The sequence below is a fragment of the Aspergillus affinis genome, assembly GCF_023601865.1.
Source record: "Aspergillus affinis strain CMG 70 chromosome Unknown NODE_21_length_366722_cov_90_171905, whole genome shotgun sequence".
Classification (NCBI taxonomy): Eukaryota; Fungi; Ascomycota; class Eurotiomycetes; order Eurotiales; family Aspergillaceae; genus Aspergillus; species Aspergillus affinis.
The window spans coordinates 1-27,115 of record NW_026515802.1 but is presented as its reverse complement, the minus strand read 5'-3'; the positions used below and the strand labels follow the sequence as shown (position 1 = coordinate 27,115).

The 27,115-nt window shown below is 49.8% G+C and overlaps 11 protein-coding genes across 11 annotated transcripts; 7 read left to right on the top strand and 4 right to left on the bottom strand.

The window, feature by feature from the left end:
• Positions 1-122: 122 nt before the first annotated feature.
• On the top strand, positions 123-3,163 carry KD926_004533 (uncharacterized protein; the record flags this gene model as incomplete). The annotated part of the gene is made up of 5 exons (XM_053097983.1): positions 123-468; positions 534-974; positions 1,028-1,157; positions 1,896-1,983; positions 2,042-3,163. The coding sequence occupies 5 exons, from the start codon at positions 123-125 to the stop codon at positions 3,161-3,163; spliced, it is 2,127 nt and encodes a 708-aa protein (XP_052958011.1).
• Positions 3,164-3,462: 299 nt separating this feature from the next.
• KD926_004532 (arylsulfotransferase family protein) lies at positions 3,463-5,204 on the bottom strand (the record flags this gene model as incomplete). The annotated part of the gene is made up of 3 exons (XM_053097982.1): positions 3,463-4,487; positions 4,536-4,601; positions 4,649-5,204. 3 exons carry the CDS (start codon positions 5,202-5,204, stop codon positions 3,463-3,465), a joined length of 1,647 nt encoding a protein of 548 aa, XP_052958010.1.
• Positions 5,205-5,464: 260 nt separating this feature from the next.
• Positions 5,465-8,300, top strand: KD926_004531 (MDR family MFS transporter; the record flags this gene model as incomplete). Its single annotated transcript, XM_053097981.1, has 7 exons — positions 5,465-5,795; positions 5,874-6,050; positions 6,107-6,418; positions 6,471-6,994; positions 7,044-7,365; positions 7,433-7,600; positions 8,236-8,300. 7 exons carry the CDS (start codon positions 5,465-5,467, stop codon positions 8,298-8,300), a joined length of 1,899 nt encoding a protein of 632 aa, XP_052958009.1.
• A 237-nt stretch (positions 8,301-8,537) lies between these two features.
• On the top strand, positions 8,538-9,986 carry KD926_004530 (2EXR domain-containing protein; the record flags this gene model as incomplete). The annotated part of the gene is made up of 1 exon (XM_053097980.1): positions 8,538-9,986. The coding sequence occupies one exon, from the start codon at positions 8,538-8,540 to the stop codon at positions 9,984-9,986; it is 1,449 nt and encodes a 482-aa protein (XP_052958008.1).
• A 623-nt stretch (positions 9,987-10,609) lies between these two features.
• KD926_004529 (F-box protein) lies at positions 10,610-12,245 on the top strand (the record flags this gene model as incomplete). The annotated part of the gene is made up of 4 exons (XM_053097979.1): positions 10,610-10,613; positions 10,667-10,677; positions 10,730-11,347; positions 11,406-12,245. The coding sequence occupies 4 exons, from the start codon at positions 10,610-10,612 to the stop codon at positions 12,243-12,245; spliced, it is 1,473 nt and encodes a 490-aa protein (XP_052958007.1).
• An 824-nt stretch (positions 12,246-13,069) lies between these two features.
• KD926_004528 (phytanoyl-CoA dioxygenase family protein) lies at positions 13,070-14,144 on the top strand (the record flags this gene model as incomplete). Its single annotated transcript, XM_053097978.1, has 4 exons — positions 13,070-13,250; positions 13,307-13,395; positions 13,463-13,930; positions 14,007-14,144. 4 exons carry the CDS (start codon positions 13,070-13,072, stop codon positions 14,142-14,144), a joined length of 876 nt encoding a protein of 291 aa, XP_052958006.1.
• An 812-nt stretch (positions 14,145-14,956) lies between these two features.
• On the top strand, positions 14,957-15,553 carry KD926_004527 (uncharacterized protein; the record flags this gene model as incomplete). The annotated part of the gene is made up of 1 exon (XM_053097977.1): positions 14,957-15,553. One exon carries the CDS (start codon positions 14,957-14,959, stop codon positions 15,551-15,553), a length of 597 nt encoding a protein of 198 aa, XP_052958005.1.
• Positions 15,554-16,055: 502 nt separating this feature from the next.
• KD926_004526 (transcription factor domain-containing protein) lies at positions 16,056-17,878 on the bottom strand (the record flags this gene model as incomplete). Its single annotated transcript, XM_053097976.1, has 5 exons — positions 16,056-16,272; positions 16,338-16,555; positions 16,612-17,091; positions 17,159-17,442; positions 17,500-17,878. 5 exons carry the CDS (start codon positions 17,876-17,878, stop codon positions 16,056-16,058), a joined length of 1,578 nt encoding a protein of 525 aa, XP_052958004.1.
• A 925-nt stretch (positions 17,879-18,803) lies between these two features.
• Positions 18,804-23,269, top strand: KD926_004525 (ABC transporter ATP-binding protein; the record flags this gene model as incomplete). Its single annotated transcript, XM_053097975.1, has 11 exons — positions 18,804-19,004; positions 19,055-19,132; positions 19,183-19,298; positions 19,361-19,415; positions 19,469-20,070; positions 20,130-20,721; positions 20,767-21,334; positions 21,399-21,571; positions 21,631-22,160; positions 22,221-23,190; positions 23,243-23,269. 11 exons carry the CDS (start codon positions 18,804-18,806, stop codon positions 23,267-23,269), a joined length of 3,912 nt encoding a protein of 1,303 aa, XP_052958003.1.
• A 199-nt stretch (positions 23,270-23,468) lies between these two features.
• Positions 23,469-24,660, bottom strand: KD926_004524 (NmrA/HSCARG family protein; the record flags this gene model as incomplete). The annotated part of the gene is made up of 3 exons (XM_053097974.1): positions 23,469-23,803; positions 23,943-24,387; positions 24,487-24,660. The coding sequence occupies 3 exons, from the start codon at positions 24,658-24,660 to the stop codon at positions 23,469-23,471; spliced, it is 954 nt and encodes a 317-aa protein (XP_052958002.1).
• A 440-nt stretch (positions 24,661-25,100) lies between these two features.
• KD926_004523 (uncharacterized protein) lies at positions 25,101-26,048 on the bottom strand (the record flags this gene model as incomplete). Its single annotated transcript, XM_053097972.1, has 1 exon — positions 25,101-26,048. The coding sequence occupies one exon, from the start codon at positions 26,046-26,048 to the stop codon at positions 25,101-25,103; it is 948 nt and encodes a 315-aa protein (XP_052958001.1).
• Between the last annotated feature and the right edge of the window lie 1,067 nt (positions 26,049-27,115).

Sequence of the window (27,115 nt, the reverse complement as noted above, 5' to 3'; positions counted from 1 at the left end):
GGTCGAGCTAAATATAGTGCGCCGCTTCCCCGACACGATAAACCCCAGACGAATCTTCTTCTGTGCATCAGGATTTAATCTTGCCAAATATTCAGCTTATTCCAAGTCACACGTTACTAATAATGATTCCCACCAGGATCTCCCGGCACAGCGGCCCCCTCTACAATACAGTGCGAAGAGCGTCGAGTTTCCCCGCCAGCATCAAGCCCTCCAAGTCAGAGGTACAGCAAGGTTGCCTGAAGCCCCAGAACCTAGAGATGGCCATTCGTAATCTTCATCATGACGGAATCGTCGTGGTCGAGGATGCGATTCCCCACGACAGCCTAGATCGATTGAATGACAAAATGGTCCGGGATGCGATCACCCTACAGAACAAAAAGCAGGACAGTCCGTACAACTACAATCCGGGGAACATTCAACAAGATCCGCCTCCGATCCGCGAATATTTCGAGAAAAGTATCTTCCTAAGTATGTGCTCAAGCACGTCGATGTGATGCGAACAAGAATGGAACTGACTTCTTCGCGTATAATAGACCCGCTCGCCCTCCAGGTCACATCCACTGCCTTGGGTCCCCGTCCCAAATGGACCTTTTGCTCGGGCAACTCCGCCATGCCACCGACGGCTAAACACCCCCCGATGTCCCAGCCCGTACACTCCGACGCCGACTTCGATCACCCAAAACATCCCTTCGCGTACGTCGTCAACGTTCCGCTGATTACAATGACACCTGAGAACGGATCCACGGAGGTTTGGGCGGGCACACATACGGATTCGGGCCTGCATGTCCAGGAAGGTATGCATGGCGAACGTGCGAGCGGGCGAATCAAGCTCGAGGAGTTGGAGAAGCGACGCGCCGTTCGGCCGCCGAGTCAGCCAGTCGTGCCTAAGGGGTCGTTTGTTCTGCGTGATCTTAGACTGTGGCATGCGGGTGTGGGGAACCAGACTGATGTGGTTCGGGTTATGCTGGCTATGAGTATGTATTGCCTCTCTTCTGGGTATGATTTGTGCTGATGGGTGGGACTTTAGTCCATTTCGCGCCGTGGTATAGGAATCCTATGAAGCTGGAGCTGTCGGATGACTTGAAACCGATGATCGAAAGTGAGAAGGGATTAAAAGTACCCGTTGATTGGGTGAGCAAAGAGAAGGCACTGTCGCGGTATTTGAATCGGGGGTTTGGGAATGCGTATGATTTTAGTCAAGGCGCTTAGAGAAAGATTGGCCTTTTTCAGTCTTTACGTGGAACGGTACCCGAAGTGTTTTCCATAAAATGGTTGGCTAGACTTTTACTGTGAATTGTAAAAATAAAAATGAATCAGTCAATTTAAATGAAATCGATTATAATAAAAAATCTTCTACTATAAAAGAACATGTCTATGATCGAGAGCAGGCGGGCATGGGATAGGATTATCTGCGGCTGGATTCAGAAGCCGACTTCCGCCAACTGCCTTCAATCTTTTTACCCTTTCTTTTTTTTAGGATGCTTTGAAATTGGTTAAAGCCGTTTTGGCAAGGGGACAGGCGCGTAGAGTCGATCTACCAAGAATTTCTCCACTGCATCCTAGTTATCGCTGCCCCATTTGTAAGCGCCGAGGGATCAACCGCCGCAGCACCTCTTCGGAAACTGTTATGAAATGCACAGGGGAAGGAGGGCAGGATGACACTGTATCGGCTACACGCACGCAGCCTACTAAGGAGCGAATGCCTTTAGAATGATAGGGCTCTTAATTTACTTACATAACGATTAATCTCTTCTTCGATGATAGATAGAGGGGTAAGTTCCTCAGGGGTTCGAGTGTGCGGGCCAAGCCGCTAGATCACGCAATCTCATAGACTCTATCAGAAACTGGGCTTCCGAGTTTATGAGCTCGTGGAAGCGCTTATTGACAAACGACAGATCGGGGACCGTGCAAAGTATGGCCCAATCACGAGAGCAAGACCCATCAAATGGTGCGGCAGGGATCATCTATCGACCCCGTCGCAACGTGCCATTTTCTCGAAATAGCAACACGAAATCTGCGCGCTTAACAAGAAGCCTATCAGGGCTTTTATACCGAAAAGAGGATCATCAAAAAGTACGAACTTCTACAACAGCGGGTCATTAGAGTTGTTCATTGGTCCCAATTAGAGTATTCTGATTCTCGCTTCAGCCGTGACCTCTCAGCTCGCAAGGTCCGGTCTTATTTCCAAGGCATAAAAAGGGTCTTGATGCCCGCTTTGAATGTATTATCATCTGCAACTCAAAGTCTCATTTCTATCTATCATTGGAAACCTACACAAACACTCTCTGAGGCTGAGCTTAGCAACAAGATGGTTGAGCCTTTTTCTGCTTCCTTTGCCATCGCTGGCCTTCCGGGCATGTTCAACGCCTGCGTCGAATCATTCGACTACATCCAGCTCGGCAACCACTTCGGCACCCATTATGAGAATAGCTTGATGAAGCTGAACTTGGCCCGTCTGCGCCTTTCGCGCTGGGGCGAGAGCGTCCAAATCAACCTCGAAGATCCAAGCAAAGCACAAATGCGTCTCGTAGAGCAATTCTCTGAGGACGCCCAAAAGCAGGTCGGAGATATTCTGGGCAACATCTTAGCCCTCTTTGCCGACGCCGAGCGCGTGACCGGCAAGTACAGGGACAAAGCAATCAAGGGTGCGGAGAACAGTTCGCTCCAAGAAGGATCAGATGAACTGCTACAGAAAATGAAGGAGCTCGTCATTCGGCGGAGACAGAAGAACACAAACATTCTCCGGAAGACGGGCTGGGTCCTGTACGACCAGAAGCAGTTCAACCGGCTGCTTGAAGACATTACGGAGTTTGTCGACGCGCTCGAGGAGCTGTTTCCGGCCGTGGAGACCCAGCAAAAGCTGGCTGCCAAGGAGGTCAAAGAGCTTCACAAGAGCCCGCAGTTCGGCACTCTGAAGGAAGCGTCGGAGGGTGTGGATGAAATCTTTCGCCAGACTTCGCTTCGGACGGGATTGACCGGAAATGATCATCATTTTGAAAAGTTGACCGTGGCTGGCACCGGACGTATTGTGTTTGGAGACGTGGCCATTCCTGGTGATGAATCGAAAGGCCCTAAGAACAATTATCTGAAAATCAGCATTACAGATCATCCGACAGTTGTGTTTGGCAACATGCGCACGGGAAAGTCTCCTTTTGATCCATGATCATCTACTTGGGTTGGAACACATCGGGGCCCTGCATGGTTTTCATTGGATGTAACTTATTTTATTTTATTTTTTTTTTTTTACTGCTTTGGTTTGTTCTTGTTGTCTTTGTGTGTGCATTATGGGAGGTTGCTTATTGTTATACTGTCGTGGGCTATGTTCTCTAGGTTTGTTGGCAATCTGATATATTTCTGTCTTGATCTTAATTGCCTGTCAAATATTCATTTCTAGAATTTGCTTGTCTTGATCATCAAACAGGCGACATGAAATAACGGTAGTCAAGTAGCAGCATTGCATCACTAGTTGTTGAAGCGATTGATCTTCAAAATCATGTACTCCTCCCAACTACTCTTCTCGGGCAGCTGAACCTGAGGCTGGACGACATCCTGTACCACCACCGGCTGCGCCGCGGAAGAGCTGGGAGGTAGTATCTCAACCTTTGTCTTCGCAACTCCAGTAGAGACCAAAACGCGCCCATTGGTGCCAACGGCCTCAGCCGAGACGGTGTTCAGCTTGACATGATTGACTGCCAAGGACGTCTCAAATCCAGTTCGCTTGGACTCGCCCAAGAATTCACGCGAGCCGTACTCATCCACAACATTGTAGAATCTCCAGACCTTGGTCTCGGTATCTCCATTCCACGACACATAAATGGTAGTGCCCTCATCGCTCTCGAGAGACACAATAGCGGGAGTCTCATTGGGAAGGCCAGTCCAGTTATACCGGAAGCCTCGGTAATTCTCCACCCCTTCTCCGAGGAGCCCGGAATCCATATAAGCGTGGAAAATCGGAGTCCCGTCAGATCGAAACTCGGTCAACGCTCCCTCCGATCCCCAATTCACGATCACGTTGCCATTAGGTAAGAGCTGAGTGCTGCCCTGCGATTTGGACAAGAGACCATCTGGAGGCTGGAAGGCTTGAACAACGGAGGCAGTCCAAGTGGCCGTGTCAACTTCAAGAATCTTGCCTTGAGAGAACGGATGCGTGTGGACTTCATGGCCGCGACCATCTTCGGTCCCATGTGCAGCGTTATCGTAAAGAGAGATCACCTCCTTGTCGCCGTTCCGGGAAACGAAGCGAGCGTGGTGTTGGAAGCAGAAGTCCGCGTTCGGGCCGAGAGTGAAATCTGATTTATTGCCGGCCAGCCGCCAGATAATCTCGCCCGTCGTGCCGTTGATCTTGTGCACCGAACAGGCGTCACGGGCGGAAACCAGATAGTTTCCGTCGGAGTCTTTATCGACTGAATTTATGTGGAAATAATCCCACGCGTCAGAGGAGTTGTAACCGGAACCGGCCTGACCGGGGTTGATAGGGAGAATCGCCTCTGTTGAGATAAGTTTGGGAAACGAGAAAATACCTAGAATCAACTTACCATCTGGAAAAACATGCTCTAGGCTGGACCATTCGAAAAGAAGCTCACCAGTCTCGATATCGAGTTCTAGGTCCGTTAATTACCACACCTTGATGATCAGAGAGCAAACTTACCCTGAAACAGCGAATCCACGATCCATTGTTGCTCGGGACTAGCTCCCCATCGGGTGAGGTCCGCCGGAACAGGTTGATAGATCTGAATGAGCGCGGTCTCTTCATTGATGACGTGAAATTCATGTTTATCAGTCAGTTTGTGGTTTCCCGCGCGCAGCTCCCGAATCGTTTCATAATGCTGGTCCAGGATAGTTGTATGCCCATGACCATGACCATAACCAGCGTTATGGTCGCCTTCAAAGGAAAATAGTACATCCTTGCCCTTCCAGCGCGCTTTCTGGAAGTTGGTCGACCAGATAGAATAATATCCATATCCCGACCAAACGAGCTCTCCGTCATCTCGGAGGATATACGGAGCCGCCTGTCGAGGGCCGTACATTTCACCAGCCTTGTCAGGGAACCCGGCGAACGGCGCGACGAACAGGTATCCCTTCTCGACATCAGGACCAGCGGTAATGGTGATGTTCAATCTGGGCGGAGCGAGATCAGAGCGAGACTTGAATTGCCAGTCTGCCACCACGAGGGGCAGAGCAGCAGCGAGCCAGAACGAGCGCATGATGCGTGCTAAAAGCACAATGATCAGCCCCAAGTCGATCCATATTGTTCAGGATGGGTACATTAACCTTGGTAGAGTTTCTGTGCTGTGAAACGGGTTCGATTGCTTTCGTTGCGTATTTCGTACTGCGACAACAGGTTTCCCGCGAGCAAGGATCATGAGGGAGAAAGAGCAGTATTTATGTCGACGCCCAGTGCCAATCCATGTCGTAATCCCGTCGAGATTCCTCCATCGGGAGGCCATTTGCGTGATCGCCCCGCATGACGCGCCAAGCCCTAACTCATCGTCGGAGCCAAACTGCCATCGCCACTGATTTCGGCTCCGGCACTAGAAAACTGGGTCTCTCCAAGGGTCTCGCGCAGATTGCTCGGTTGACTTTTGCCCGATACGGTGCCCGCCTGCCTCTATGGACTGTGATTGTCTCCAAGCGAAGCGTAGGCCAAGATTGCACCATCCGGCCCCAATCGCCGTTGCAGAAGACGCAAATTAGCGAGACTCGACCGCGTCGAGCCTATTCGACGTGTCGAGAGGTGGGGTACACAGTGTTTCCGAGTGGAATTTTTGTCCGAGGGGTTCTAGAGTTTTATTTTTGTAATCATAAATCAACTTCAGTTCGTGGGAAGGAGTGTATTGGAACAGATTAGCATTTAACATAACAAACCTGTTGAGCGCAAACAATTGCCAAAATGCCGACTCCTGACTACGGTGCTTTGCCTTCAAATTCCCCAACAGACGATCTGTCGTCTGTTGAAAATAACGAAAATGTCCTGTCGGAGTCGCGATCATTGCTCCCCACAGATCCAGATAAATGGGCACCTCCGAAGGGCTTTATTTGGATAGAAGTCGGTATGTAAATTCGAACTACTCAACTTTCCGATAATTTTGGCTGATAAATGCCGTAGCGATTTTCGCGAATGTTTTCCTGTCCGGCTTTGATGGAACGATCACCGCGTCGACCTATGCGCTGATCAGCTCGGAGTTCAACGCGGCCAATACGGCCTCCTGGTTGACCACCTCATACTTGATCACCAGCACTGCGTTTCAGCCATTGTACGGGCGCTTCTCCGATATTTTTGGTCGCCGTGCGTGCTTTTTTACTTCAACTATTACCTTTCTGCTGGGGTGTCTTGGTTGTGCTGTCGCGCACGATGTCATCTTTTTGAATCTTATGCGAGCATTGACGGGAATCGGCGGAGGCGGATTGATGACGATGGGTGAGTTTTTGGTCAGAAAAAGAGAGAAATGGTTCAGTGAGTAACAAATCAGCAACGATTATCAACTCCGACATGATCCCGTTCCAGCGCCGTGGGATGTACCAAGCAGCTCAGAACGTTCTCCACGGCTTTGGTTCGATTTGCGGTGCGTCCATGGGAGGCAGCATTGCCAATACCATCGGCTGGCGGTGGTGCTTTCTACTGCAGGTCCCTGTGTCTGTGTTTGCGTTGATTATGGGTCGCATCATGATTCCTGTGCGCCAAGTGTCGGTCGCGCATGCCGATAACCGTGGTCTACGCGGCGTTTGGAAGCAGGTCGATCTCACCGGTGCACTGCTACTGATCCTGGGACTGTCGATTCAACTCGTCGGTCTGAGCCTAGGAGGCAACGAACTTCCTTGGAGCAATATCTGGGTTATCGCATCGCTTGTCGGGAGCATTGTTCTGCTCGTGGCTTTCCTATTCGTAGAGGCTCAGACGACTGCTATACCAGTGATTCCTCTGCGCATGTTGCAGGGCATTCTTCCCCTCTCAACCCAGATAGCCAACGTGTGCGTGGGAATGGCTGCTTACGCTGTGAGTATTCACGAAATACACTGTGCTCGCTCGTACTGACCATATTCAGTTCCTCTTCATGCTTCCTCTTTTCTTCCAAGTCATTCTTCTCGATTCCGCCTCCAAAGCGGGCGCTCGCCTTGTCATCCCCTCCCTGGCTACTCCGATCGGCGGTCTCATCTCCGGCATCATCATGTCCCGCTGGGGAAAACTGGCCCATCTCGTGCGCGCAGGCGCCTTTCTCATGTTCATCGGCAACGTCCTGGTCATGCTTCTCGACTTTAACGACGCAAAATGGAAGTATTTCGTCTATGTCGTTCCCGCGAATCTAGGACAAGGCATCGTATATCCGGCTATTTTGTTCACTTTTCTGGCAGCTTTCGATCATTCCGGTGCGTTCCATCATCCTACTCTCCCCATGCGTTCTCCCGAAACGCAAAACCTAACATTAAGAACCAGACCATGCCGTCTCCGCCTCAACGGTCTATCTCATCCGCTCTCTTGGCACTGTCTGGGGCGTCGCCATCACATCTACGATCCTTCAAAACCATCTCAATGCGGGCTTACCAGATGCCCTGAGTGGTGTACCTGATAAATGGAAAGTAATCTCGAATTTCTTTGACTCTGGTAATGCTCTTTGTGGATGTTTGCTTACAATTTTCCGCTTTTGGCTAGGTTATCTCCGAGATCAGACACTCCGTATCGGCCATTTATACTCTTCCACCCGATATCCAGGCCGCTGCGAGAGAGGTTTATTATGGCGGTATCAGGATGGCGTTTGGGGCTTCGGCCGTGTTTGGGGGGGTTGCGAGCTTGGCTGCGGTGTTTGCGAGGGGGAAGGGGTTGGAGAGGGGTGGTCATTGATTGGTTTATGGGCGACATTAAAACTTGTAGGGATGGTTTAAACTATGGTGGAAGAAGTTACTCGGGGGTGGGAGCTGATTTTGGGGGGACTGTGCGTAGATAGGTATGTTGGCGTGGGTATATGCATAGAGATTGGAGCAGATATGATAGATCGAATTGTTGAAAAAAGAAACTATGGTATTTTGTTCGTCGCTGATTTGCGTGCCCTATGTCATCGCAACAGAAAAAGAGCGCAGGAAGCATTGAAAAGTAACTTTATCTACAAAGTTTGAGAGCATATAATTACTCCTTTCCGGAGTCACCATTATCATTTTGAATTCCCGACCGCGCACCTGCCTCAAGATCAGTCACTTCCATGTCGATTTTGGCAAACAGACTAATTTCTGACACTTCACAAGCGTCTGCTGTTATTGGTGACTTGGGCGAGCTTTCTGCCGTGGTCGACCTCGCCAAGAATGGCTAGTTGCAGGACAGCCCAAGATGTCAACCTTGTACGAAAGATGACCCCGCTTATCAGAATTAAACCAGTGGTGTACTTGGGCAGGTCGGAGGAATGTCTTGTTCAAAGCGAATGTTTATCCCAGTTTTGCCCAATTAGGCAGATATCAGGGACAACGCGGAACAGCATCAACGCCATTCATTCAGGTAGGACTTAGGTCGTCCGTTCTCTGAAAGGCCAAATTCTCTGTTCACGAGCAGAATGGCCTTGGAATCCTTCCATCTCTTCTCATCTCTTCCTCCCGAGCTCCGTCGGACGATCTATCTTCTTGCCACGCCGCCTCGCGTCGTCCATATAAGAGAAGTAGCTGAAGATAAGCTTGCATTTCTCAAAAATCTCAGTATCATAGCATTCAAGAGACAGCTATGTTCTTCCCTGACACATTTCGCCCACCACTGGCGTGGTTGTATCCCCAAGAATACCAGACAACCAACGCTCGAGCGCTTCGGAGTTACCGGGGCCCGGCCACGCTATCAACCCTGGGAGCCGTCAGATGCAACCCCCGATATCGATATAGCATGGCTAATTACGCAACCGGAGTTAGCATGGGAGATGATCCGCAACTGCTACCTGTACAGCGACACGCCAATCCCAGCACTGCTGCACGTCTGGTCTGAATCGCGCCAGGAGTTGATCACACTGGGGTATGAGCTTGCGTTTCGAACACGCTCACATGGTCCCCGAACGTGGTTCAATTTCAATTGTGACGTGATGTATATCACAAATGTCGAGGACAGTCCGCAGTCTTCAGGAAATGGCTCGTTTCTCTGTAGCAACATATTTTACGATGTCGGGCAGTTCCATCCGCGTGATCTGACCAGAGTGAAGAGATTAGCCTTGGGAGAGGGCGGTCCACTCTTATTTCCATGGTGGGAAAGGACATCCTGGACGAGAGGAATATTCAACCTCTTGACCCTCTTCGGGCATCTAGATGAGCTGCTGCTGAGCGAATGGGAGGAAGAAGATATTGCCTGTTGGAAGGAATTGGGGCCTCATTGGGAAGGGTACTCGTTCACTTCGATTAATAAACGTGAGCACCGATGCTGCTTGGCTGTTGAAGAGATCGACGCCTTGCATTCAATCGTCTTTCCTGGTGGTTGTCGCAGTGACTTAGGGTCCGTTGGGCAAGTTGCCGAAATACTTAAAGCCTATCAGCAAAACATGGGAAGCAGTTTCCGCTACTTTGAACACCGACCAGATGTCATCAAACGAGACATTGCCGCTCTGAGAGACGCCATTCTCGCTCCAGGCCCTCACATACCCATCCTCCGAGATCCCTGGCCGATCCCCAGGATCCGAGTCGTACATATTCTGCCAGAATCCATGGCCGAACGAATGCGCCTTGAGCGACTGTTTGCCTGGGGAAAGCTCTACCAAATGAAAAGAGACTGGAGAAACGCTATAGAGGGCATCCCGACCAACACTTACTCAAATGGCAGGGCCGTGACTCCTGAGCTAGACATGCCAGATAGTCCGCAATTCAACTGGCAGACGGACGACCAGGAGGAGTATTTAGACGCTAGGGCCTTTAGCGTCTACTCATATGAGCAGATTGAGGGTGATACTTTACTATGGGGTCGATATCGTCCGAAGTCGTGGTGGACACAGAAAGGATTAGTTGCGAAACCAGGACATGAAATCCTGCTCTAATCTCAGTCACAGAGTTGATTTAATTTCGGGGTATGCATTCATGCGAGTGACCTTTTCCTTCATTGTATGAAGCCAAAAGCGAGGTAGTTAATTCCACGAGAGGATGTATGCTATCAGCCTGACTATATTATATGATCCAACACTATGATCATTTGAATGTGTTCAAGCACTACATATCACATTCTTTTGTGGTATCTAGTACATACGACCACAGGGTGTGGAGAACAGGGCTTCCCGTCCGCTCAGCCGTACTTAAGCCACACGCCGGCAGGTTAGTAGTTGGGTGGGTGACCACCAGCGAATCCCTGCTGTTGTATGTTTTTTTTTTGGCTTACGTTTTGGCTCTCTGCATTGTACAAAATACGAGAGTTCCGGAGTGTGAACTCTTCTAAGCCCCAAAACAAAGGAACTGGTGGGCCCGAGAGAAGCGAGTTGGGGGCGGACCCAAATTAAAGGAGCCACTCGTTACACTCGGCGAGGCACCAGGCAGAAAGCCACTAGGCACACCAGGCATCTTCAGAATCCTTCACAAACGAAAATTTATTTAAGAAGATACCTGGTTAGACTGTCTGGCAGTTATCAACAATAAATATTCTGTTCGATTTTCATCGACGAACACAAATATGGGTAAATGACATTCCTCTTGCGTGCAATGACACTGAACTGACAGCTTGAAACAGGCTACTCCGAGGTTAGACCAAGCATTCCCCTGACCGAACGTAGCGGTCTAACTTCATCGTCAGATATACTGCGCGCTCTGCGGCATCAGCTTCAACATGGCACGTATCAGAACGGCCGACGAGCCTGATGAAGCCGCATGGTCAACGTACGGCCCAGCAGGATGGATTAATCCTCTTGGGCGTGACAACGACGAGTGTTCCACCGAGGAAACAGGCTGTTTCTATGTCATCCGGAATTGCGAGTGGTTCAAGCACGGTGTCAGCGAAGGCATGAAGTCCGATCTCTGGGGCACGATGTTCTTCGACTACGAGCCGGGAAAGATCCCCAAGGTCGGAGACAGATTGCCCATGGCCGAGCCAGTGATCGAACTAGATGGTCGAATTGGGCTACAAAAGCAAGACCTCGAGCATGTCGCCGGGCCTGGGTGTAGCCTTGATGATGGATACCTCGGGCATCATATTTCCGTGGAAGAAATGCGTTATTGCCAAACTGCTCAGGGGCTTGCCCTGAAAAAAGATGACTGGCAGCCTCAGTCAGATGATCATCCAGCCGAGTTGCAGAGTAAATACTTCCTGACAGGCCTAGCAGATGGCATGCCCGATATCGAGATGGGTCCAACTGGTGTCAGTCCCGTGAGGCACGGTGTTAGTGAGCTTGATTCCGCGGATCCGTTTGGTCATGTAAGTGTTTGGCTTCCTGCTGAGGTCAGAATCCTTGAATTGCTAATCGTTGATTCAGTGCTATGATGATGATTACAATCAACCGTCATTTCATCCATCCTGTTTCGCCATCTTCATGAAGCTCAGCCGTCTTCGTTTTGGCCACGTCGAGATTGACGGTCTAATGGAGTATTTCGCGGCTCTTGCCAGCGTAGGTCACGAAATTCCAGATGAACTGTGTGATCCCGACGCCGCAGCAGGCATGGATCAATGGTGGGATCATAACCGCGGGGCAGAATGGCTCGCTGCCAATCCATTCTATGTACCACGTTTACGAGAAATCTTCAAACAGGCCATGGACACCGAGCCCTCCTTCAGTCAGCAGGATTCCGTCTTTAAAGCCGGCCCTCTGGATTCTGGCTCTGAAGACACCAATGAACCCTTTGCCCGACTCCCACCCGAGCTGCGAAATATGATCCTCGATTCTCTTGACCCGAAGGACATTGCATCATTGCGCCTTGCCTCGCGCACCTTCTACGATCTTCCCGCGTCTCTATTTCACAGTCTCATTAAAAAGGAAATGCCCTGGCTATGGGAAGTTTGGGACAATGAGCCGCCATTCTTCTGGGCTACCGTTAATGAATCAGACATCAGGGCTAACGGGATCATGGATGGTTCAAGCAATGAAGAGTCTCGGGTGATAGGGCACAATATTGACGTCCAAGAACATTTGCGTCAGTGGACATTGCCGAAACCACTGGTCTCCACTACGAATTGGTACATCATCTATCGTGACATCAAGAAGCATTGGACCGACTTGAAAGGACTGCGCAACCGGAGACGCATCTGGACCTGGCAAGGGGGGAAAGGGGGAATTCTTGATGGATTGGCGCAGCATTTAGACAAGGGACTGGACTGAGTTTGATGGGAAAGAGTGGCTACGGTGGCTATGAATTCTCATTCCCCTGTATGTTGTATTTCAACGTCGGACTTCATTTCTGTATGGCGAAAGGCAACTTAAATTTCGGGTTAATATCGTCCCAAACATTTTGCTCGTCTCGCCAGCTTTTTCTTTCACAACAAAGTCCCAAGCAGGATATTCTCTCCCAATTCTCAGTTCACAATTTTGTTGAAGTTAAGCTCTTGCATAACATTCCACAGCATCTCTAACAGTTGAGCGAGCACCATCATCAAGCCGGGCCATGCTCGCTGTTGATTTCTCTAGCTGCCATAACGGTCTTCGAGAGTTATCCGATAGCATACGATAAATAATCACCCTACGCTAAGCAAACTCATGGAAAGTTGGCGACAGGACCAATCCCGATCCTCGCAATTATCTCTTTTCTTCCGACAGGATCGAACTAGCGTTATCGCCTTGCACATGATTGCGGGGAATGGATGCTTTAAGCCACGTTAGTAACACAGCCTATCACCGTCTGACATTTACCGTCATTTCGCGGGGTAGTGAGCGCCTATTTCTGCTTTATATTGGTCCAGATAGGCCCGGTTCATGTCGGTATCACGTAGTGTTTTGGAACTGACTCGTGTCGAGTAACTAAGGTTGTATTCTTGTCCGTCTCTATTTCATTATCTACTATTCTAGTTAGCTTCTCTCTCGGCATTGCTGCACAGAGTCCTGATTGATATATATATAGGTCTACTTCTGAGCCTTATTTCGAGCTCTAACTTCCGTCGCAGAATCCAAAAACCACTCCAAATTGAACACAGCAACTAAGAAGCATCATGACTTCCCCACCCATTCAGAGAATACCTTACTCAGCTCCGCGCGATTCATTCATCAACGCCTTAAAGAAAGATGGCTGCGTCATCGTCCAGGATTTCACGACGTTGGAGGCCCTAGAACAGGCGCGACAAGAGGTCGAGCCATGGTTATCCCAGGAGAACAACGGGAGCGAAGTCGGTGGTAAGCAAACTGCCAATTATATCGCATACAGAAGCTACATCTAACTGCAATACCAGCTCTGAATGGAGGAACGAGAACCTGCACCCGCCTAGTCGGACGCAGTCAAACTGTTCGCGAGAAATTCTTCTCCGATCCTCTTTACCAAGTATTGTGCCGTTGACACTTCACCCCAACCCATTCCGATCAACGCATTCAATATTAACCTCCTGCAGAACATGGCCGAGGAATTCCTCGCAATCGAAACAACAAACTGGTACAACGAAGAGCCCTCCACAAACACCACCCACCCTCTCCTCTCCATCTCAATCACAATGGACATTCGTCCCGGCGCGAAAGCCCAGAAACTTCACCGGGACGATAAGAACCATCACGCTCGCCACGCACCCGTCAAGGCTTATCATCGCAACCGAGATATGCTACTCGGTCTTTTCGTGCCAGGTTGCGACTCTACGCGGGCGATCGGCGCCACGCGTGTCGTTCCGAGTAGTCATCTCTGGGGCGACGAGAGGCCTGATTTCGGTCCGGATCTCGACAAGGGGGTCGTTGATGCGGAGCTGAAAGCCGGCGAGGCGTTTCTCATGCTAGGGAGTCTGTATCATGGTGGTGGTGAGTTCTTTCAGGAGACGGGGAATCGGATGGTTCATATTATGTTTATGTGTAGTGGGATTTATCGGCAGGAGGTATGTCTATGGCTTATTTTGGGGGCTTGGAAATGTGGTTGCGGATGAGGTGGAGATGCTGATTTGATGACCATAGGAAATTTCATATCTTTCGTACCCAATTGAGGATGTGAAAAATTACTCTAAGCTGGTCCAGCAACGCCTTGGTTGGAAGCAGTCTGAGCCGAATCTGGGGTGGGTGGATCTGGTATCGCCAGAGGCGTTGTTGGTCTAAGGCACCGAATACTCATAGGTCCAATGAGATGCACATATCTTGGAATTCCCTATTTAAGACACCCCTCAAGCATTTGCTTTATCTTCTTTGGGCCTTCATTAATAGATCCAACGTACCCCACAATCCAAATTCCCTTCATCCCAAAGTCCCCAGATATTATGGCCTGTCCTACATCGCCTGCAAGGTATCTCTCGGACATCCATATCTCATTAATCCATTCTGTCTTGTTCCATGATATATGTCCCTCAAATTGATCTCTCGTGACTGGCCAAGAAGACAAATATCATACATGTTCGACAAAGTATACTCCCATTCCCCAGGTTTCATAACCATATGTTCCATTAACGCCACATGTCCGCATTATTGGTGAGACATATCACATCAATCGCTCGGTTCTTCTCGTGTTCGTGATTCGAGCAGTCCAGGGTCCCTTAATCAAGTAGAACTGGACACCGAATCTATTGTGAGGCTCTAGATTATAGGAGGTAAGGGAGGTGGAAGGCGGCATATACGAACAGGTGGAGTATTTACCTCTGTGTCTGTCCTAGAGACAGGTCACATTAGGTCTACTGTCTTAGTGTTTTTCTTCGGCGTCTATGGTAGGCTTTTGGGAGTAGTCGAGGTAATTGTTTGTGGATACCTTATACTCTTTCCTTAAGGGATCTTGCACTTTCAGCTCATCATTGTAAGCCCATCTCTATCTAGCGAAAAGAGTTATATAAAGACTCCCATCCTCCCTCTCGGTACCATATCATCCACCATCTCAACCCCTCAACTAAATCAACACCCAATCAAATTCAGCTCCATCAAAAATGTATAAAAACCTCGTCCTCCCAACCCTCCTCCTCCTCGCCACCTCCACCACCAGCACCCCAACACTCATCGACCTCCCCTCCCTCTCAACCTGCACGACCCTTGCCCCTAGCACAATCGACATCCTCGCCCACTCAAACCCAGACACACCAACCCTCGGCACCCATCTCAACCTCACCCGCAGCACCACCTCCAAAAACACTTCCTCCGTGACCCTCACCTTCACCGAAATCCCAACCTCCGCAACAGGGTGTATCCTTCAACTCGCGATCCCCCAACTAACCACCCCTCACGAGATCGCATCCGGATCCGCCACGCAGGCTGATATCTGGAAAACGGCACCCTGGACATCCGATCACGCACCGACTTGGAACAATCCCCCGGTGAAAGATCAGATGGTTTCGATTGCGCGGTTCCCGACGGAGGTCACGGATGAGGAGCAGGTGAATTGGTTGGCGAGTGGGAACTGTGATGGGACGATGAGCTTTCTGGTGGAGTTGAGTGAATGGCAGACTGGGGAGGGGAGTGTGGAGTTTGTGAATAGGGTTGATGGCGGGGAGGGGGATTTGGGGTTTAGATTGGTTTATGGATGTTAAGGGTATGGAGGAGGTTCTTTGGTTTGGGTTGTTCATGGTGGTAGATGGAGATAGGGATTCGATGGTGTTGGAGGAGGTAGTCAGGGCTTGTGTTGGATATATTTCTGGAAGGTGGAACGGGACTGAGCAGTTTGTTGTCTGATATGCTAAGGTTTTTGGGTTCTTTGTATGTCGCTTGTCTATTGCCTTGGTTTACGGTTTTATAAATTTTTAGCTTTTACCGCCCAAGGATCCTGAGTATTATGTCTCAGTTCCCGAACAAAGCGAACACAGCTGATATACTCTACTAATCCAAACCAAAAGTCTCAAATAGCCTCCCATCGCTAATCCTGAAAAGTCTTATCTCTTTTCTTTGTATAGCTTTTCTAGGTTAACAACAAAACCAATCAAATATGCCACCCATCGCTCAAATGTCTACAATCATGAGATGGCCTTCCCACCATAAACGAAATAACAAAAGTCCACCCGAAATACACAAACAATATAAACAAAGCTCAAATAATCATGCATCGAACATAGCATTCCGACAACAAGTAATGAGGGCCTTCAGCATAATGCTGATCGGCTTTTTCTCCGCTTGCTCGATAGACATCCTCTCGACAAAACATCCAAGCCAAGCCATGAGGCCAAGATCGGCCTGGGCGTTCTTGTGCGTTGGGGACGCGAGGATGCCCCAGCAGAGAATGAAGAAGGGGACGGCTTCGTACATGAAGTATATGCTGTTTTAGATTTACGGTTAATTAAGAAATGGTGATGTTTTCTGGAGCTTGGAAAGTAAGCATACCTGATCCCCCAATACTGGTTCGTAGAAGAGCCCACGATCTTCTGGATCATTGTCATCGAAGCTCTAGCAATCTCAAGAGATCTCTCTGATAGAGCTGTATTTGTTCGATTGCCTCTTTTGGACTGGTGGAACATGATCAACATCTTGTAGCAGCTGACGAAGATGTCCATGCAGAAGCGCAGGTCGATGTGGTTGTTCGTGTTGCTGAAGAGTTCGTCCTGCCGATTGGTAAGACGAGAGCGTGCGCTGTCAGCAGATGGAAGATCCAACCTACCGCGTTCCAATTACACATGATCGACTCAACCTCTGCGACGAGATTATCCAGCGACTCGTCAAACGTAGCAACAGTATCATCCGTGGTAAATTCCAACAAATCTTGATATTTCAGCAATACTAGTGTAAGACGCATCGAGGCCAGAAAGTGGATTTGGATATATCGGGTAGACGTGTGAGTAAAGCCGTTGATGCTTGGGTCGGGAAAGTTAACCGCCCACGACCCGGCGGCGATCAGGGCAGGTTTGCCGAAATGCAGGCGGAAGACGCAGTCCATACGCAACAAATGCCAGAATTCGAACCGCATTTGATTCTTGCTGATCTGTTGTGCATAGCGGCTGCCGTCCGGAAATCCCTGCTGATTTGGCACTTCGGTGTCGGCATCGACGGTCAAGTAACCCAAGGCCCTTGCAATGGTGATGGTATGGCCGAAGCTCCTCCACGCCAGCTCCGTTCTGCAGTTTTCCAGGGAGGTGGAGAGCTGATAAGGAGAGATTGGTAAGAGACACGTGGCAAGCGAATACCTTAAATATGGCACTAGTACTTACCACGAAAAACGATGCATATAAATCAGGCACGGTAATTTGGACCGAATTGACCCAGCTCTCTGCCAGTTCCGCCACGGTAAGATAGATGTCCCGAATAAGAGCCGACCGATCGGGCACGGGGTCCGGGTCTATGAAGAGCCCCTGCACAAGGGCACTATAATAAAGTATTTGCGAGGTGGCGTCGAGTTGAACATGGGGGATCTCCCGTAGGTCGGGGATCGACAGCAAAAAGTTCCGGTCCAGGGGTACCCGGAAGGCCTCGAATTGATGGCCATCAAAGTACACTAAACGAACTTAAATTAGCACTGCAATTTGGCAAGTATGCCCTGGTTGGTACGGACAATTTATCCATCGAGCTGCCATTTCTTTGTTGATTGAACTGGGTGTAGGTGCCAAGCCGCTCTCCTGCATGTCTTCCCACAGTTGAATTTCCGTCACCGCGTTGTCGAGGGCATTGCGACACACCTCGAGGTCGAACACGTCGAAACCCACGTAGGGCAGCTGGCAGAAGACGGTCGACCACAGCAGCGATTTAGTTTCATCTTTCTTCAGACGGTTCAGCAAAGTATAGACCGCACTTCGCATCGGTCGGATGGGCTTGACGGGGGCCATGATATCATCCTTCCACAGGGATCTATGAGTCTCCGAGTCCACGTCGGAGACAGACATCGAGCTCGAGTCCTCATCTTGGTCTCCGTCTCCAGACTCTTTACTGAGCATACAGTGGTCTTCGAGTCGCTCGAGACGATCTAAAATGCTGGAGAGAATATCCTTCTCCTGGTGTCTCCTACCGTCGTCGAACCGTCAGATGCATCAACGCAGGGATTCCGGACAAGGATGCACCAAGAGTCCAGACAAGGTCGGCATACCGTGGCTTCTTTGCTCTAGCCTTCCGGGGAAGGTAAATACATTCCGTACCAATGGCATCGCACTTGTCGCACCGAGGATGAACCCTATTGCATCGGATCTAGGTAGGTGCACCGTAGACAAAGGGGCCGTGATCAGCCAGTCGGGCCAATTCTCAACGCACGGCAGACTGCATAATCCTCTCACCGTAGACCGGAGGATACAGTACAGTACATACCTTCTTAGACTTGCAACGGGTGCACTGCCCAGGAACGCCAGTAGGAACAATAATCAGCATCCGTCACGATCACTACCAGCGGCAGAGACCCCCGACCTCGAGCCAGACACGGGCGCCCCACTTACCGAAATCTGCATCAATGGTCTTTGGGCGGTCATAACCACTAAGAATTAGAGAAACCTACATTCAGATAGAGCGGGTGAGGGGGGGGGCAGACAGTGTGTCACGGTGAACAAGGGAGGTGGGAAAGGAACCAGACCCCTGGGGGAACTTGGGGAATTCCTCGAATGTCCGAAGTCACGCCGGACTTTCACGGAATTCCCGAATGTCCGGGCGGGGCGGCAGTCGCGCCAATCAGCGGGAGTCCAGCCGGTCGATCTCCCCGTATTCCTCCTGCCTCTGTCCATGGACCACTTTACCGGTTGAGCTGACATGCGACCTGTATCCACTCGCTGCAAACCTGCATCTGCCTGACGTGAACGCAGCTCATGGGTCACTTTATAATTCCGCCCTTTCTTCCACATATGATTGCGGCGGAATTGACCATTACTGTCCTCCATCATGGCCAATTTGACACAGGCTGAGCCTTTGAAAGGTTCAAGCGACAACAATGGCGTTCCCGGAGAAGCATCGGCATCGATTATTCCCGATGGACGAAGTACCAGTCCTGCAGACGCGGGTCAAGCCGAAGACCGTCACGATGAAGCCGGCGAAAAACAAAATGAATCGCCCCAGCAATCGGTCTCCTTAGCCAATTACTTTGTATGACTCTCGTGCAATAAAGGTCTACGAATGTACTGACACGCTACCAGAGAATTCTATCCTACACCAACAGAAAAGACCGCATGGTGCTTGCCCTGGGAGTCCTCAGCTCAATCGGTTCGGGAGTGGTATGTTCATCCCCCGCTGTGCTTGAACGCCCGCTTATCGTCGCATCCAGCCTCTACCTATAATGAATATTGTATTCGGCGGCCTGGTGGGGGAATTTACGGAATATTTCACGCCGGGCAGCTCGGCGTCAGAGAGCGATTTTAAGTCCTCAGTGAGCCAGCTGAGGTAGGAATTGCAGAGCGGAAACCCCGACCGTTTTCTTGCGCGCGCTGACCGGTTCTATCTAGCTTGTACATTGTATACTTGTTCATCGCCAAATTTGGTCTAACGTATTTCGCAATGGTGAGCCTGACTTCCCCGTCACGAAGTATCGATCTAACCCCCCTGCTCAACAGCTCTGTTTCCGCATCACGGGCCTTCGCGTATCGGCTTCGCTGCGTCTAGAATACATGGAATCTCTGTTCTCGCAACCGATCAGCAAAGTCGACCAACTGTCCGTGGGAAGCGTCACGAACACCATCACCACGCTCTCCAACAGCATCCAACAAAGTGTCGCCGACAAGCTAGCCATCCTCATCCAGTCGCTCACTCTACTACTCACGGCCTACATCATCGCTTTCACCTACTCGTGGGCCTTGACTCTCGTCACCAGTGCATCGCTGCTATTTATCCTCATTGCCATCAGCCTGATCCTTCCACTCATCACAAAAACCCAACAACAGGTCGACAAAGCGGATGAGAAACACTCGTCGATCTCCGGAGAAGTGCTGAGTTCCATCCGAACGGTCTGCTCGCTAGGCGCGGAGGGTACCTTGTCGGCCAAGTACGGTGCCTGGGTCCGGGAGTCGCGTGTGTGCGGCCAACGCATGGCTGTCTTTTTGGGGATCAACTTGACGTGTATATTTTTCGCCATGTACTGCAGCTACTCGTTGGCTTTTTGGTTCGGATTGAAACTGTTCCGCGAGGGGCATATTGCGAAAATCAACACCGTGATCATGTACGTCATATCAATTTCTTGAGGAGTACATGGAGTCGGCTAATTCTTTTTTTACACAGCGTCTTCTTCTCCATCATGCTCGTGGTCAGCATTCTCGGATCGATCGCATCGCCACTGATGATCATTACCAAGGCCGTCAGCGCATCCGCCTCCTTTTTCGAGATCATGGACGCCCAGAAAGTAGACACTTCGGGTCTGCGTGAAACGGAGGCCTCGGCTCAGGTGGATATTGTTTTCCGAGATGCGCATTTCTCTTACCCTGCGCGGTCTGAAGTTCCAGTCCTGAAAGGTCTAAACACCCGTTTCGAACAAGGCAAGACAACGGCGCTAGTCGGACCCTCGGGATCGGGAAAGAGTACGATTGTCGCGTTGATCGAACGGTGGTACCAGTTAGATACGGATGACGAGCAACAAGGGTCGATTTTGGTCGGTAATCATAACATTAACAGTCTCGACTTGAAATGGTGGCGTTCGCAAATTGGCCTCGTGCAGCAGGAGCCGTTCTTGTTCAATAACAGCATTTTCGAGAATGTCGCGTTCGGTCTTATCGGTACGAAATGGGAACATGAGTCGGAGGAAGTGAAAAAACAGCTTGTGGAAGAGGCGTGTCGGGAAGCATTTGCTGAAGAATTCATCCTCCGTTTACCAGAGGTATGTTGTTCTCCCTGTTCAGTAGGCCCTCGCTAACCATCCTAGGGCTATGATACGGAGGTTGGAGAGAGTGGCATCAAACTCAGTGGCGGTCAGCGCCAGCGTTTGGCGATCGCACGAAGCATCATCAAACAACCCACTATTTTGATCCTGGACGAGGCAACAAGTGCGATCGACGTGCGTGGCGAAAGAATCGTGCAAGCTGCTCTCGAGAGAGTTTCCCAGAACCGAACGACGATCGTCATCGCTCATAGACTCTCCACCGTCCAGCAGGCCGATCATATCGTGGTCATGAAGGCCGGCCTCAGTGTTGAACAGGGCACTCACGAGGAACTTCTGGCAATTAAAAATGGCGTTTACAGCGGTCTCGTGAACGCGCAGCAACTCGAACTCGCAACGGAGGCGGATACGGACTCAACGGAAAGTTTGCACGAGCTGAAAGAAGAAGCCACCGCTAGAACCATGTCCGTGCATGAAGATGAGCGTAAAGAGGTCGGCTCAGACAAGACAAAGACCAAGGGCTTCTTTGGGACCGTTGGTTTGATGCTTTGGGAACAGCGTGCCCTCTGGCCATTTTACAGCCTGACTTTGATCGCCTGCATGGGGGCTGGAGGTAAGCACCCCGAACTTTTCGCTCTCTTGAAACCAGTCTTGCTCACATTCGTCCCAACTACTAGGTGCATACGCCCTCCAAAGCTGGCTCTTTGCCAAGTTGATCGAGGTGTTTCAATTTCGGGGCCAGAAACTGGCCGATGCTGCTAACTTTTGGGCCTTGATGTTTTTCATTCTCGCTCTTGCCATTGGCGTTTTCTACTTTTTCCTTGGTTATGCTTCCCATATGTGCTCTATGGTATGCTCGCCTCTCCCTTCCTTTGTCCTCGCAGCCACAATAAGCTAATATCCCACCAGAAAGTCTGCGCAACCTACCGGATGGAATATTTCCAGAACACCCTACAAAAGCCGATGTCGTTCTACGACTTGGATGAGAACGCCTCTGGATCTCTCATGGGCAGACTCACCACCGATCCCAAGCAGCTGCAAGAAATCTTCGGCATGAACGGCGCTTTGCCCTTAGTGTCTATCTTCAACATTATCGGTTGCATTGCCATTGCGTTCTCATTCGGTTGGAAACTGAGTCTCGTGACGGTCTTTGCCGCCTTGCCAGTCATTTTCTTTGCTGCCTACATGCGCATTCGGTTTGAGGTACAGTTTGAAGCGATGAATGCGAAGGTTTATAATGGTAGTTCGCAGTTCGCGGCGGAGGCAATCGGGGCATTTCGAACCGTCTCTTCATTGACGATGGAAGATACTATTCTTGGTCGGTACGCCGATCTTCTGCGAGATCAGCAGAAAAAGGCCATCAATAAGGCTTGGTATGCGACGTTGGTCTTTGCTTTCTCGGATAGTATCGAGCTTTGCGCGATGGCACTCACGTTTTGGTAAACACTTTTTTTTTTTTGCCCCAGAGAAGGGTAACAGTCGATAGCTAACTTTCCCAGGTACGGCGGCCAACTTCTCGCGTCCAGAGAATACGAACCGACTAGCTTCTTCGTCATCTACATGGGCATCGTCCAGAGCGGTCAACAAGCAGGTCAATTCTTCAGTTACGGGTCGAATTTCGCGCACGGCATCGCATCCGCAAACCGCATCTTAAAATCCCGCCTAGGCATCCACCCCCAGAACCAATCCCCCGACGAAAAGCAAACCACGGGCCTAAACAATGACATCGGAGCAAGCATCGAGCTACGCAACGTCGCATTCAAGTATCCGACGCGCGACACGCCCCTCTTCACCGGCTTAAACGTCGACATCAAGAGCGGCCAATTCGTCGCCTTCGTAGGCCCGTCCGGCTGCGGCAAAACAAGCGTCATATCCCTCTTAGAAAGATTCTACGATCCCATTCGAGGTACTATCCTCATAAACGGCCACGACATCTCATCCATCGACCTAGCATCCTACCGTCGCGCACTATCCCTCGTAGCGCAAGAGCCTAAACTCTTCGAGGGCAGTATCCGCGAGAATATCACACTCGGCCTTAAGGACTCCGATTTCACGGACGACGAAATCGCCCAGGTCTGCAAAGACGCTGAAATCCACGACTTCATCACCTCCCTTCCACGAAGCTATTCCACCGATCTCGGCGTCAAGGCACAGGCATCTATGAGTGGCGGACAGCGCCAGCGACTCTGTATCGCGCGCGCGTTATTGCGTAAACCGACTCTTCTGCTTCTCGACGAGGCAACGTCGAGTCTAGACTCGCAGTCCGAGAAGACTGTGCAGGCGGCGATTGAGAATCTAGCCGGGAAAAAGAATATGACGATTGTGGCTGTCGCGCACCGGCTTGCCACGATTCAAAAGGCTGATACTATTTTTGTTTTCGGGGAGGGTCAGCCGGGGAGGGGATCTGGGGTTGTTGAGTATGGGACGCATCAGGAGTTGCTTCGTAGGAGGGGGGTTTATTGGCAGATGGTGAGTTTTCTTTCTTTCGGGTTTGTTGGGGATATTGCTAACTGCTTTATAGTGTCAGGAACAAGCTTTGGGTCGATAAATTATATTAATGGTAATCAGCACGGCTTAAAATATGTACAGAAGTTAAAATGGTTGGATATCTGGATATCCCTTACATGCTCTGTATACATACTGGTACACAATGTTGTGTTAGAAATTAATATATGAGTGAAAAGTCCAAAATACATCTAAACCTACCAAAAGTAACACACTTCACATCCAACTTGCATTCCTCAATATCAATCCCAATAGCCAGAAACCCTCTCCAAGTACTCCCCCAAAGACGAAGTTTCACCTTTCACCAACTCCTTACTCTCATTCAACCCCTCTTCTCCTGCCATGAAATACCCATATTCATCAATCATCAAATGAGTCTCCATATACTCCAATCCACATCCATCCGGTGCTAGAGCCCTAAACTCCTCAGGCGTCACTTGACAAAATACCCATTTCTTCCCTGTCACTCGAGAGAATGTTTCCATGATTTCACACGCAGAGTAATACCGATCTGCGACGAGGACTCGGCGACCTGCGAAAACATCTAGATCTTTCAGGATGGTGCCCACGAATAGCCCTGCATAGAAAGTCAGCAGTGCTTAATTAAATCCAGACCACTCAAAACCAAGCATAATAACCGAAGCAGAAAAAAAAAAAAAAAAAAAAAAAAAAAAAAAAAAAAAAGAGAGAGAGAGAGAAGAGAAGAGGAAACTCACCAACATCCTTCTCCGCGTCAACCAGCGGCAAAATCCGTCTATCTCCATCAAACGGATACCTTAACAAAAATCCTTCCTCCCTGATCCCCTCCCCCTCCTTCCTCTCCCCATTCATCCTCTCAGCCAACCCCAAAAAATTATTCATATAATACCCCACCAACACAGCCGTCCATTTCATCCCAGACGCCTGAAGATACTCTTCCGCTCTAGCCTTCCCCTCCCGATGACCGACATTCCTATACCGTCCATCAGTATGCAGAATGGTGCTATCCAGAGACGAAAAGACCACGTGCTTCACGCCGGCGGCGGTTGCGGCGTCGATGACGTGCTTGGCTTGTTGGAATTCTTTGGTTGGGCTTTGGTGCGTCCAGTAGTCTGTTGCTAGGAAGATGGTGTGTGTGTCTTGGAGAGTGGGAGGGATGGTGAGTGGGTTGTTGAGGTCGGCCTGTATAGGTTAGGGACATGTACATAGTTAGGTCGAGGGGTTGGGAGTGGAAAGTAATTGGGATATAGAAGAAGGGGTGAACAATAGTGGAGGATATACAGTAAGGAGCTCGATGTTATGATTGAGAAGTTTCTGGGCTGCTGGCTTTGAGATGTCGCGAGTGACGCCGCGGATACGGAATTCCTTGGACAGGTCGGGGTCATTCAGGATGTGGTGGATGACGGAGGTGCCTTGCGTGCCGGTGGCTCCGAAAATGGTGATCAACTTTTCCATGGTTAATGTGCTTTGGGACAGATTATTGAGGGGATATGGGCTGTTTGGATGATCATGAAGGAATATTGGGATTGAAGCCATATTTGTATGTAGTCGTAGAAGAGCGGACACGGATACGAGTCGTATTTGAGCGTGGATTATTAAGGATTACTTTGTCAGGGGTTCAGCATTATTAATCTGAGTGGTCATATCATTTGGATAATCTGGTGTCTGAACCAATGAAAGCTAAAGTGAGCTAGTTGAAGAGTAATATCAATCAAAAGGAAAGAGCCGAGAAACAGAGATGTATATCAAGAACTGTGTCGGTATACCCTCGAATGTGAGCATGGAAATCAATCAGACAGTAGAACGCGGAAAACAAAGAGCAAAGAGCGAAGAGTAGAAAATAGAAAAAGAAAAGAAAAAAAAAAAAGCAGACGTGAAGACCAAATTTGTTATCCTCAGGGTTCTTCGTGATCAACGAATACTTCTTCAACATCAACCCAGGACCATTCATGATCCAACGCTGAGTCCTCGACATCTTGACTGTCTGGTATAGAGGGCAGTTTGGCTTGGAGCTTCCTCAATTCTTGGCTCATGTCTCGCTGTGCCTTTCCCAGTTCTTTCACACTTTTTCGGTATTTCGGGTTGAACACGACAATCCGAATAAGAACTTGCAGCCACTCCCTCCGTATGTTATCCCGAGTAGAAGGGTCGCTAGGCCCCGAGGTCGTATTAAACGGTTCTGGTTTGTCCCCTTTGGCCGCAGCTCCGCCTGCAGCTTCTAGAAGCAAGTCGCAGCAATTGAGGACGGCCTGCATCATGTCGACCTGCTTAGCCAGGAACCTTTCTTCGAGTTTGGGATCGTTGGACTCCTCCGTTTGGCCACCAGCATTCTGCGCGCTCGACTCTGGCTTTTCCGAAACATCGGCACTGGCGCCGACACCATCTGTCTGATTTCCAGGCCGTTTGTCTCTCCACGACAGCTTTCCCATCTCGTTCCCTTTCGACGCCGTGGCTGCCAACTGGTGGGTGCTTTCGGCCATGGCCATGAGGATTTCATGCGTTCGCCGCAAATGCGATGTATCGAACTTTGCGATCGCGGGTACTGGTGTCTCCATCAATCTATTGAGGCGGTCTTTGTACTCTTCATGTTCGACCAGGCTCGACTCGTTCTGATTTCCTGTAGTGTGAGGTGCACGCCACCTAAGTCCACTGTTCAATGCTATCCCGGCTGGGCGGGATAAAGGACATTCGTCCAAGATGTGGTAACCGGGGCATCTGCATCTGGGGGTACCATCAGGGTACGTGGGTGCTTGATAAATGGGAATCCGGCTGGTGTACTGAGATGGCATGGGTGGGGTGTAACTCGGGGTTTGGGGGTTGAACTGAGATGACATGGTCGTCATGTATTGGATAGTGATGATATTGATAGTCTGGTTGATTGTCTGATATTGGCTTATATGGGATGATATGGGGTGGATATGAAATGAGAATTTCCGGGTACGTTTATCGTAAGCATCCTTCTAAATGGAAATAGGCATGACGGGCACTGCTCGTCATTCTGTCTAGCGCCCTCTAAAGGAAGGCGCATCTCGGAGCCTTCATGTATGCGTCAATGATGAAGGATCCGGCGCCTTCCCGCATATCGGAAAGGAAACCTCACTGGACCCCTGGATCATTCATCTTTTAGTCACCACCGAACTCTGGAAATTCTCCCTTCGACTTAAAGTTCCCACAGTCCTCGGCTCCTTCCCTCGCCCATCATGTCTTTGTGGTGTTTGTCTCGCGGCGACCATGTTGATATCATAGCTTTAGTAAGCCTATACAGAGAACTGAGTCATATTGGGGTGTCGCGTAGTCGTTTGGACAGATTGGTACTATTCAACAATCCGTTACTTTCTACATTCTATTTTTTCCTCCTTCCACAAAGCAGCCCGTCCTTCTTTTAGGGTGTGCTACAAACCATTCACATCTGTGGGACAACACTCGACTTCGTGAACGACACCTGGTAGCAAGGGAAAGAATGAAAGATCTCTCGACTCAACAGAACAATACAACACATAATCCGGCCTCAGGCAGTAATCTGGTCACTCGAAGGTTCCGGAAGGCATTGGTCTGGTGGAACTATCCTGGTTCTTTACGAGTGATTCAGAGTAGGCAGATCCGTTCTGGAGGAGATAGTCGATAAAAGTTGTTAGTTTTAGAAGACGCAATGAACAACAATGACTCCACAAGGCATTTTCGGCTATATGTCAGGTATAAGGTAGGTTATTTAACAACATTCATTGTCTACTCCGTAAAGACTGAAGACTTGTCTTTCCTTGTGGTTGCAGATGACCTGAGGTTAATTTTTCGGTCGGGCGTCTTAAAACAGGCTTGGCAGTCATGTGATTTTCACCCCACGAAAAATTTCGTTTCAAGCCGCCCGAGCCTTTTCAATCTTATTACCACCTACCATGGCCTGCATGTCTTC